Here is a 12,046-nt window from a genome sequence, read left to right on the forward strand (position 1 = left end):
GGCGTATGTTTCTGTTGTGTATCTGTCCCTCTCTCAGACTCTGAGTGCCGTGTGACAGCAGAAGCCACCATCAGCAGCCTCCAGCCAGTGCCCGACACACAGGAGATGCTCAAGGAACATTCGCTCACTCCTGGGTCTGTTTTTTCTTTTTTTTCTCCTGTCAGGGCCCAGGGCTGGTGGGCTGGCTGCAGGACCCACACTGAGTGGCAGATGGAGAAGCGCTGACAATGTGACATGCCAGGGCACCTGCTCCACATGGGGGAGTGCTGAGGACACCTGCAGAGCAGCCGGGCTGCAGGCGGGGGTCTGCTCTGGGCCCGGCCTGGCTCCCGGGCAGAGCCATGTCCCCGGCAGCTGCTCGGCGTCACTAAGTGTGTGGCGCAGGGGAGGAGTGTCAGGGCTCAGAAACCTGGGTCAGAGTCACCAGTTGTCAACACTTTGGAGAGAACACAGACATCTGAGGGAGACCTCAGGATGCCACACACCAAAGCTGGCATCTGCACCTTCCAGACCGCCTCCCACAGGTTATTTCCACTGCGGGTTGGCCCCAAGCTAAGTAATTGCGGTCAAGAGGAAATTATAAACCAGTGCCTCTTTGAAGACACAACTGAGACACGCAGATGCAAATATAAAAAACAAGGCTTTTTAAAACAAAACACAAGACAGCGCAGGCTGGCAGACGACTGGTAAAAGGTTTAAATCACAGCAAGCAGAGGTGCAAGGAGCTAACTGGGGTGCAAGACCAGGGTTTATTTTTTTAAAGTATTAACAAAAATATTTGTACTGTTCCTTGCAGAGCAGGGCTAACCCATAGGCAGTGAGCCTAGAGTGGCGAGGGGCCTGGGTTTGAATCTCAGCTCTGCGATTTAGGAGCTAGATGACTTTGGGCAAGTTATTTCACTTTACTGAAGACTCACTTTGCTCATCTATAAAATGGGAATAATGATTCCTGGATCGGTTGTGAGGATTAAAGAACAGGATATTCGAAGCCTGGCTCAGTGCCTGGCACTGGCTGTTCCTTCCTTTGCTGCCTGCAGGAGCCCCATCTGAGCACTCGTGGGAGGGGTTTCAGGCAAGCCAGGCCCCTCTGTGACTTGGCCGCTGGTAAGCAGAGGCCAGCCCACTGGATCTGGAGTTGGACCCGTATTTGTGTCCTCGCTCTGACACCTGCTGCTATCTGGACCTTGGGCCTTTCTGACCCTCAGTTTCATCATCTGTAAGATGGGGGCTAAAGACGATGAGGTACTTAGAGCACTGGCCCAGAGGAGGCCAAAGTGACCAAAGCTCTCCCTGTTCTTCTTGTCTCCTGCCGTGACACTCAGAGGTGTGCCCAGTCTGAACTGTCTGACCTTCCCAGGCCCACCCCAGCTGGACACTGGTCTAACCTGGTGGTTTTCTGACCCCAGGTGCACAACAGAATTGTGGAAGGAACTTTTCTTTTCTTCTTTCTTTTTTTTTTTTTTTGAGACGGAGTCTCGCTCTGTCGCCCAGGCTGGAGTGCAGTGGTCAGATCTCGGCTCCCTGCAAGCTCCGCCTCCCGGGTTCACACCATTCTCCTGTCTCAGCCTCCCAATTAGCTGGGACTACAGGTGCCGACCACCACGCCCGGCTAATTTTTTGTATTTTTAGTAGAGACGGGGTTTCACCGTGTTAGCCAGGATGGTCTCGATCTCCTGACCTCGTGATCCGCCCGCCTCGGCCTCCCAAAGTGCTGGGATTACAGGCGTGAGCCACATTGCCCGGCCGTGGAAGGAACTTTTTAAAAAGCTCAGATTGGGATTTAATTGGCCTGGGGTGAGGCTAGACATGGGATTTTTAAAGCTCTCCAGGTGTTCCTAAGGTACAGGCAGGGGTGAAAGTCTTTGGTCAGTGATTCCCAACCCTGACTACACACGGAAATCCCAAGGAGGTTCATGTGCGGCCCGGGCCCCATGCCCAGAGGTTCTGAGTCAGGGGTGCAGTCTGAACATCAGGACTTTGCAGCTCCCTAGGTGATTTTAACATGCCAACATGGTTGAGAAGCACCAGAAGATTCTTCAAAACCCCAAACTTGCCAGAGGCCCAGCCTTCACCCAGGGTCAAAGACGCTCCAGGCTCTTCACTGGGAAGATCAAATGCAGAGAGTAAAGCCTCTTCTATTCAAAGTTCTCTCCTACAAAATCAAGTGCTCCGAGTTGCCTTAAATAATTCATGGCCACTTCTTCCCTTGAAGCCTCAACTACAGTGTGCCCTGAGGGCAGGGAGCCTGGCTGCTCATTAACTTTATGTTTACTCTGCAAGAGAAGGCATCAAGGGCCTCTGGGCAGCACACTCTGGCCACCACCAGCTGCACACTAATTCTCTGACCGGGGCTCTGGTCTGAGCTCAGCCAAAGACCGGAGTGAACAAGGCTGGGACTCAGACTGAGATGGGACTATAGTCCCAGAAGCTGCTTCATGACGGAGGTCTTGTGCCAGGGAGCTGGGCAGGGAAAACTCATTGCTGAGCCTACGGTTTAAAGGGTCCAGGGCTCTAGCAGTCCGTTTCAATGTGTGTGTTTTAAGCACCACCATTCCTGGCCAGATTCCTGTGATCAGAGGGTAGTCAGAGACCATCTATCCATCCATCAAACTGCCCACACCCACCCACCCAACTGCCCACACCCACCCACCCATCTATCTACTCACCCATCCATCCTTCCCTCCATCCATCCTTCCCTCCATCCATCCATCTTTCCCTCCATCCATCCATCTTTCTCTCCATCCATCCTTCCCTCCATCCATCCATCCTTCCCTCCATCCATCCATCTTTCCCTCCATCCATCCATCCTTCCCTCCATCCATCCATCCCTCCATCCTTCCCTCCATCCATCCTTCCCTCCATCCACCCATCCTTCCCACCATCCATCCTTCCCTCCATCCATCCTTCCCTCCATCCATCCATCCTTCCCACCATCCATCCATCCTTCCCACCATCCATCCATCCTTCCCTCCATCCATCCATCCTTCCCTCCATCCATCCTTCCCTCCACCCATCCATCCTTCCCTCCACCCATCCATCCTTCCCTCCATCCATCCTTCCCTCCATCCATCCATCCTTCCCTCCATCCACCCATCCTTCTCTCCATCCACCCATCCTTCCCACCATCCATCCTTCCCTCCATCCATCCATCCTTCTCTCCATCCACCCATCCTTCCCACCATCCATCCTTCCCTCCATCCATCCATCCTTCCCACCATCCATCCATCCTTCCCTCCATCCATCTATCCTTCCCTCCATCCATCCATCCTTCCCTCCATCCATCTATCCTTCCCTCCACCCATCCATCCTTCCCTCCATCCATCCTTCCCTCCATCCATCTATCCTTCCCTCCACCCATCCATCCTTCCCTCCATCCATCCTTCCCTCCATCCATCCATCCTCCCCTCCATCCATCCATCCTTCCCTCCATCTATCCATCCTTCCCACCATCCATCCATCCTTCCCTCCATCCATCCTTCCCTCCATCCATCCATCCTTCCCTCCATCCATCTATCCTTCCCTCCATCCATCCTTTCAGCATTCATGCATGCATGCATTCATTCATTTGTTCACAAAACAGTTACCATGTGCCTGCTATGTGCCAGGCACTGTTTTAGGAGCAGACAAGATCGCTGATCCCAGATAACTGACATTCTATTTGGGGAAGATAGAGAATGAGCAAGTAAACAAATACATGCCTGTGATAATTGTAGAGGGTGATGAAGGTGAAGAGAATAAGCCTGGGTATGTGACAGGCTGGGAATGGTAGTTTCAGTGGCATCTGAATTGACAGTTGACTAGTGAGTGGGACCTAGCCATTGGAATGATATTCCAGGCGGAGGGGACAGCAAGTACAAAGGCCCTGAGGAGGGAGTCGCCTGGGGTGTCTGAGGAAGAGCAGGAAGACTGGTGCCAGGGCCCAGAGAGCACAGGGCAGAGAGGCAGGCGTGAAGTCAGGGTGATCAGCAGGGCCCAGGGAAGGCGGACCCGATGGGTAAAGGAGAGGAGTTGGATTTATTCCAGCTGCTAAGGGGGGCCAGAGAGGAGAGGGATGTGCACGTCCAGCTCTTCTGACTTCTGTTCCCCACACAGCATTCAGAGAGCAGGGCAGAGGGGAAGCCGGTTTAGAGGAAATAAGGAGGTAGCGTAGACCAAGGTGGTGGCAGAGTAGATCCAACTTGCTCAACTTGCTTTAAGGGGAAACTGAGGCCCAGAGCCGGCCCAGTGCCTTTTCCTTAGTTGGGCTCCGAGGTATCTGTTGAGTCGTGGGATTCCCTAGCCCTCTTCCCAATGGCTCAAGCTAACTGCTTCCCTCTTCTGTCCTGGTCTCTCCTCTTTGGAGGGACTCACCTCAGCCTTCCAGCCCTCGTTCATTCCACACCCCGTGGACAGACCACCAGTGGTGCCAGCTTGGCCAGCTCTGTGCTGTGCGGCCTTGGGCAAGTGCCTTCCCCTCTCTAGGCCTTGGTTTCCATCCACATAAAGAGAAGGAGCAAAACTGGACGCTCCACTGAAGGAGGCCTCTTCCAGCTTGGACATACTTCTCCTGTCACCTCTGTTGTCCAAGGAAGACACGGCTGAGGGTCACACTCTGGCAGCCACCCTTGGGGGTGCCAGCCCCCAGTCTGGCTGCATTCTGGACTCTGACACATCAGTCGAAGCACAGACACCGAGCAGGTGGCGGTTTCTGAATCAGACTGACGGTCACTTCCGAGGAGACCTCGGACACATGACTTCACCTCCCTGAGCTTGGGTTTTGCATCTGACACAGCCTCCGTCTTAGAGCATGTGGGAGGGTCGCAGGGGTGTAAAATGCCTGGCTGGGAGGGGGCTGTCCTGTCAATCTTCTCACCAGTTCACTGCAGGGGGTGGGAGCAAGCCTCAGCCCATCTGGCCCCGCAGCCCCAGCACTCAGGGGCCTGTGAGAGAGCCGGAGGCTGGTGACCAGCGGCCTGTGAATAATCCAGTGCTTGTCTTACCTCCAAGGCTTCGTAGTACATATTTTTAGCCTCCATATCTGTCTTGCCCGACATCAACCAGGATTTGATCAAATATTCATAAAAACTGTCCCCGAGTCCTCCAACCGAGACGTGGTCTGTGAGGGGAAAGAGGACAAGAACATTAACTCCATCTGCCGCCGGCTCTCCTGGGGCAGGGCCTCGCACACCCGCCTGGCCTCAGGGGCCTGGTGCCTGTACGGGTAGGAAGTGGGCATCTCGCCAGCAGCCACCGAACCTGGAACGGGGACTGCAAGGCAGACGCAGCCTGCGACTCGGAGGAAATCCGGGCTGTCTAGAGCGCACTCGTCCTGCACAAAAGTGCATGGGCTCATCCGGCGGGTGCTATAAATCACCTCGCCTTAGCAGGCCGGGGACGGCGGGGCCTCTGGTTATTAACTGTAAGTGAGTTGCATTTCTTTACAAAGATAATCTGGTGGCAGGGAGTTCAGAGGTTTTTATTACCCAGTGACAAACATGATAATTAATGCTGGGTAGCTTCATAAAAGGCCATGGGAAAGAGGAGGAAAAACCTTAATTTAGCTGGCCAAGCCCTCAAGTAGAGCCACTCTGGAAACACTGAGTTTAAATTTAGCAAATTGAGATAAATGGAGTTCAAAGGAGCAGGAAAGAGAAGAATTGCGTCGCAACACCCCCTCTCTGCCCTGGTGGCCCCTGCCTGCTGGACAGTGGGCCAGCGAAGGAGCAGGGCCTCACAGGCTGTGGCTGAGCCCAAAGGTCTCTCCACCCAGGGCCGTCCCAGGAGGAAGGCGGGTTGCCCGAGGAACACTTCACCGCAGATGCAAGACAGAAAACGCTTCATTCCTAGGCTTTGACAATTGACAACGGGGAAACGTAAAGGCACTTGATAGATTTAACAAAGAACAAACCAGTTCTGTGTTCTGATTCACTTAAGCAGAGAAACAGAGAGCAGAAAGAAAATGGGGGTGGACCGAAGGCGGGGTGGGGGAATGGGCAGAGTGTTTTCAACTCCTCAGCAGAAGAAGGGGGCCAAGAGAGAGGGGAGAGGGAAAGTGGGTGGGGGGAGGAGGGACAGAAAGAGAGAGAGAACACACCAACAGCTACCATTTATTGTGGGCCAGGAGCCTCACTGTATTATTTATAACTTAATCTTCCAGGGCACCCTGCAAGGTACGTGCTATCGACCCCATTTCCCAGGTGGGAGAACGGCAACTGGGCCTAAATGGCTCATCCAAGACCATCAAGCGGGTGAAGGGCAGAGCCTCACCTTCCGCAGCCACACACAGTCAACCAGAGAGTGAAGACAGAGACACGCAGAGAAAGAAAGACAAGTGTGAGGACCAAGGGACCAAAAGACAGGGCGAAGACAGATGGGAGCCAGGAATGGGGGTCGAGAGGAGGCCAGCCACACGGTACACCTGCCCTTCAGGCCCCCTCCAGCCCTGATCCATAAATAAGTCCTGGCCCAGCAAGGGTTCCAGAACGGACCAGCATCTGCAAAAATTGGAACAGACAGGATGAAGCATGTGCTTTGGGGAGGAGCTGGAAGGGGCCAGGCTGGGCTGGACTGTGCTCTGGTGTGGAGGGAAGACAGAAGTGGCACCTCTCTTCTTCCTACGTACCCCACAGAAGGGAAGGGCTGGGCCAGGCCTGGCATGTTGAGGAGGGGCAGGTCTGTTGCAGAGGAGGGGTCAGGCTCAGGCTGGAAGTCATGGGTCGGCCTCTGCTCAGAGCCCTTCTCCAGCCCCATCATGGGCACGGCAGCTACGAGCACTGTCACCTCTCGGTGTGGCGCACCCTTCCCACCTCGTCCCCCACCCGGGGGCTCAAGCGTTCTCACAACCCTGCTCACGGTCCCTCCCCATAGGGTGGCCACAGGGATTAAGTGAAACAAGGCCAGCTACCATCAGAAGCCCTCGGCAGCCACACTCCCCTTGGGTGGTGGGCCCACTCTGCCATCAGGTGCCCGCTGGGTGTGTGATGAGTGCCTGTGCACGGGTCTGCCTCCCTTACTAGCCCGTGGGCTCTTTGTGGGGAGGGATTGCATGCGACTCCCATTCGGTGCTCAGTAACTATACGGTGCACAGAGATGCCCACGGAGTGCTGAGCGGGTGAATGCAAGGGAGGCTTGGGCTCTGCCGGGATGCGAGGCTTGAGCTGTGCCAGGAAGGGCCTCGAATGCCAAGCCAAGGAGTTTAGACACAATCATGCGGTGACGGAGTGTGCGTGTGACAAGGTCCAGGCTTCCTCTGGAGGGACACGCAGGGGAGGGAGCCAGGCCATTAGGGTCCGCGGTGTTGAGATGCGGCTGCCTCTCAGGGGCACTTATGTGGGCGTCTCACACGTGAGGGTCCCACTGCTTTACAGCTTATGTGTGTGGGGTGTGTGGGGAGTGTGTGTCTATGTATGGGGTGTGGGGTGGTGTGTATGTGTGCTGAGTTAATGTGTGTGTGTGTATGTAGGTGAATGTGTGTGTGTGTGTGTGTGCACTGAGGGGTAGGGGTGTGTGGATGTGTGTAGGGAGAGTGTGTGTGTGTCAAGGAGTGTGGTGTGTAGTGTGTGTGAGGGGACTATGTGTAGTGTGTGGGGTGTGTGCGTGAGGGGAATGTGTGTAATGTGTGGGGGGTGTGTGTGGAATGTGTGTGTGTGGGGAGTGTGTAGTGTGTGAGGGGAGTGTGTATGTGTGTGTGGGAGTGTGGGTGATAGGTGTGCGTGTGGGAGTGTGGGTGGTGTGTAGTGTGTGGGTGGTAGGTGTGCGTGTGGGAGTGTGGGTGGTGTGTAGTGTGAGGGAGTGTGGGTGGTGTGCGTGTGGGAGTGTGGGTGGTGTGTAGTGTGTGGGAGTGTGGGTGGTGTGTAGTATGTGTGAGGGAGTGTGGGTGGTGTGTAGTATGTGTGAGGGAGTGTGGGTGGTGTGTAGTGTGTGTGGGAGTGTGGGTGGTGTGTAGTGTGTGGGAGTGTGGGTGGTGTGTAGTGTGTGTGGGAGTGTGGGTGGTGTGTAGTATGTGTGAGGGAGTGTGGGTGGTGCGTAGTGTGTGTGGGAGTGAGTGTGGGTGGTGTGTAGTGTGTATGTGAGTGTGGGTGGTGTGTAGCGTGTGTGTGAATGTGGGTGGTAGGTGTGTGTGTGGGAGAGTGGGTGATGTGTAGTGTGTGTGGGAGTGAGTGTGGGTGGTGTAGTGTGTGTGAATGTGGGTGGTAGGTGTGTGTGTGGGAGAGTGGGTGATGTGTAGTGTGTGTGGGAGTGAGTGTGGGTGGTGTGTAGTGTGTGTGAGTGTGGGTGGTAGGTGTGTGTGTGGGAGAGTGGGTGATGTGTAGTGTGTGTGGGAGTGAGTGTGGGTGGTGTGTAGTGTGTGTGAGTGTGGGTGGTAGGTGTGTGTGGGAGAGTGGGTGGTGTGTAGTGTGTGGGGGAGGGAGTGTGGGTGGTGTGTAGTGTGTGTGAGTGTGGGTGGTAGGTGTGTGTGTGGGAGAGTGGGTGATGTGTAGTGTGTGTGGGAGTGTGGGTGGTGTGTAGTGTGTGTGAGTGTGGGTGGTAGGTGTGTGTGTGGGAGAGTGGGTGATGTGTAGTGTGTGTGGGAGTGTGGGTGGTGTGTAGTGTGTGTGAATGTGGGTGGTAGGTGTGTGTGTGGGAGAGTAGGTGGTGTGTAGTGTGTGTGGGAGTGAGTGTGGGTGGTGTGTAGTGTGTGTGAGTGTGGGTGGTAGGGGTGTGTGTGGGAGAGTGGGTGATGTGTAGTGTGTGTGGGAGTGTGGGTGGTGTGTAGTGTGTGTGAGTGTGGGTGGTAGGTGTGTGTGTGGGAGAGTGGGTGATGTGTAGTGTGTGTGGGAGTGTGGGTGGTGTGTAGTGTGTGTGAATGTGGGTGGTAGGTGTGTGTGTGGGAGAGTAGGTGGTGTGTAGTGTGTGTGGGAGTGAGTGTGGGTGGTGTGTAGTGTGTGTGAGTGTGGGTGGTAGGTGTGTGTGTGGGAGAGTGGGTGGTGTGTAGTGTGTGGGGGAGGGAGTGTGGGTGGTGTGTAGTGTGTGTGAGTGTGGGTGGTAGGTGTGTGTGTGGGAGAGTGGGTGATGTGTAGTGTGTGTGGGAGTGTGGGTGGTGTGTAGTGTGTGTGAGTGTGGGTGGTAGGTGTGTGTGTGGGAGAGTGGGTGGTGTGTAGTGTGTGGGGGAGGGAGTGTGGGTGGTGTGTAGTGTGTGGGGGAGGGAGTGTGGGTGGTGTGTAGTGTGTGGGGGAGGGAGTGTGGGTGGTGTGTAGTGTGTGGGGGAGGGAGTGTGGGTGGTGTGTAGTGTGTGGGGGAGGGAGTGTGGGTGGTGTGTAGTGTGTGCATGAGGGGAGTGTGTAGTGTATGTATATGTGAGAGGAGTGTGTGTAGTGTGTGTGGGTGTGTGTAGGGGAAGTGTGTGTAATGTGTGTGTGGGGTGTGTGCATAGTGTGTAAGGGGAGTGTGTGCAGGGGAAGTGTATGTAATGTGTGTGTGTGGTGTGTGTGAGGGGAGTGTGGATGTAAGGGGAGTGTGGGTGTGTAGGGGAATGTGTAATGTGTGTGTGTGGTATGTGTGAGGGGAGTGTGGATGTGAGGGGAGTGTGGGTGTGTGGGTCTGTGTGTGGGCAGAGTGTATGTAGTGTGTGTGTGGGGGAGTGTATGTAGTGTGTGTGTGGGGAGTGTATGTAGTGTGTGTGTGGGGGGAGTGTATGTAGTGTGTGTGTGTGGGGGGAGTGTATGTAGTGTGTGTGTGGGGGGGGAGTGTATGTAGTGTGTGTGTGGGGGGGGAGTGTATGTAGTGTGTGTGTGTGGGTGGAGTGTATGTAGTGTGTGTGTGTGTAGGGAGTGTATGTAGTGTGTGGGGGGGAGTGTAGTGTGTGTGTGGGGGGAGTGTATGTAGTGTGTGTGTGTGGGGAGTGTATGTAGTGTGTGTGTGTGTGGGGAGTGTATGTAGTGTGTGTGTGTGGGGGAGTGTATGTAGTGTGTGTGTGTGTGTGTGGGTAGTGTATGTAGTGTGTGTGGGGGGAGTGTATGTAGTGTGTGTGTGTGGGGGGGAGTGTAGTGTGTGTGTGTGGGAGTGTATGTAGTGTGTGTGTGTGGGGAGTGTATGTAGTGTGTGTGTGGGGAGTGTATGTAGTGTGTGTGTGGGGGGAGTGTATGTAGTGTGTGTGTGGGGGGAGTGTATGTAGTGTGTGTATGGGGGGAGTGTATGTAGTGTGTGTGTGTGTGGGAGTGTATGTAGTGTCTGTGTGGGGGGGAGTGTATGTAGTGTGTGTGTGTGTGAGGGGAGTGTGAATGTATGTGAGGGGAGTGTGTGGGGGGGAGTGTGTAATGTGTGTGTGTGTGGTGTGAGGGGAGTGTGGATGTGAGGGGAGTGTGGGTGTGTGGGTCTGTGCGTGGGGGAAGTGTATGTAGTGTGTGTGGGGGGGAGTGTATGTAGTGTGTGTGGGGGGGAGTGTATGTAGTGTGTGTGTGTGGGGGGGAGTGTATGTAGTGTGTGTGTGGGGGGAGTGTATGTAGTGTGTGTGTGTGGGGGGGAGTGTATGTAGTGTGTGTGTGGGGGGGAGTGTATGTAGTGTGTGTGTGTGGGGGGGAGTGTATGTAGTGTGTGTATGGGTGAGTGTAGTGTGTGTGTGGGGGGAGTGTATGTAGTGTGTGTGTGGGGGGGAGTGTATGTAGTGTGTGTGTGTGGGGGGGAGTGTATGTAGTGTGTGTGTGGGGGGAGTGTATGTAGTGTGTGTGTGTGGGGGGAGTGTATGTAGTGTGTGTGTGGGGGGAGTGTATGTAGTGTGTGTGTGTGTGAGGGTAGTGTGAATGTATGTGAGGGGAGTGTGGGTATGTGGGGGAGTGTGTAATGTGTGTGTGTGGTGTGAGGGGAGTGTGGATGTGAGGGGAGTGTGGGTGTGTGGGTCTGTGTGTGGGGGGAGTGTATGTAGTGTGTGTGTGGGGGAGTGTATGTAGTGTGTGTGTGTGGGGGGGAGTGTATGTAGTGTGTGTGTGGGGGGAGTGTATGTAGTGTGTGTGTGTGTGAGGGTAGTGTGAATGTATGTGAGGGGAGTGTGGGTATGTGGGGGAGTGTGTAATGTGTGTGTGTGGTGTGAGGGGAGTGTGGATGTGAGGGGAGTGTGGGTGTGTGGGTCTGTGTGTGGGGAGAGTGTATGTAGTGTGTGTGAGGGGAGTGTGAATGTATGTGAGGGGAGTGTGTAATGTGTGTGTGTCTGGGAGGGATGGTGGGTGGGGTGCTGGTGGGGTGGGTGTGTGTGTGTGTGTATGAGTGTGGTCTTCCCCAACACTGAGGCGGGCTGGGAGAAGTACAGGCACAGTAATGAGAAGACATGGCTCTGCATTAGCTCAAGGTGCACCCCCACCCACTCTGGGCCTCAGTCTCCCCATCTCTAGATGTGTGAAGGGGGCAGGAGCTGGTGTCCCTGAGCCCCAGAACAGAGGCAGGCTCTGCTGCTTGCTGACCGTGCCAATGCCCTTGTCACACCTGGCAGCAGGAGGCTGGGCCACAAGCCTGGAAATCAGCCGATCTAATGCCAGGGAAGCTGCCAGGCTGAAGCTCACACTCCTGTACCTGCCAAGGAGGTCTGGACTTGCCACTTCCCTCCCACAGAAGAAAGTGTGGGATTCAGGCAGTGGACAAGTTACTCAGGCGCCATACGGAGGGGCTGGTGACCCCTTCTCGGCAGCTCTCAGTTCGCAGCGGGTCGACCTCAGGGTCATCCCATTTGTGCTGGGCGCCACTGGGAGCCTGGTGGGTTTATCCTGGGTGTGAAGTCTCAGCAGTAGGACTGTCTTGGGCCTCCCCTGTTGCCCCTGAAGCTCGGTTTCCAGCAGGAGTGGGAAGCCAACAAGAACAGAGGCCTAGGTAACTGAGAGGCAGTCCTAATTCCTTCCTTCGTTTCTCTAGGCTGCAATTTCTGTGGTTGCAAATGGGCTACAGTCCCTGCCTGTCCTGCCTTCAGGCTTGCTCTGAAGATTCAAGAAGAGAAAATGATGTGCGTGCACTTAAGCTTATGCAAGGTGGTAATGCTATCGTGTGCTAAAAGAATACTTGTGCACCAAAAAAAAAAAAAAACTACAGGAAAACTGAGATGACC

At 54.8% G+C, this 12,046-nt stretch overlaps 1 protein-coding gene across 11 annotated transcripts in view; it reads right to left on the reverse strand.

The window, feature by feature from the left end:
* The window catches only part of MAN1C1 (mannosidase alpha class 1C member 1), a 173,109-nt gene that overhangs the window by 8,981 nt on the left and 152,082 nt on the right, over positions 1–12,046 (reverse strand). For all 11 annotated transcript variants that reach the window (XM_077968783.1, XM_077968776.1, XM_077968757.1 and 8 more), the window contains one exon: positions 4,980–5,095. In XM_077968783.1, the coding sequence (XP_077824909.1) occupies positions 4,980–5,095 (116 nt within the window). The remainder of the gene's footprint in view (positions 1–4,979; positions 5,096–12,046) is intronic.

The sequence above is a fragment of the Macaca mulatta genome, chromosome 1 (genome assembly GCF_049350105.2).
Source record: "Macaca mulatta isolate MMU2019108-1 chromosome 1, T2T-MMU8v2.0, whole genome shotgun sequence".
NCBI lineage: Eukaryota > Metazoa > Chordata > Mammalia > Primates > Cercopithecidae > Macaca > Macaca mulatta.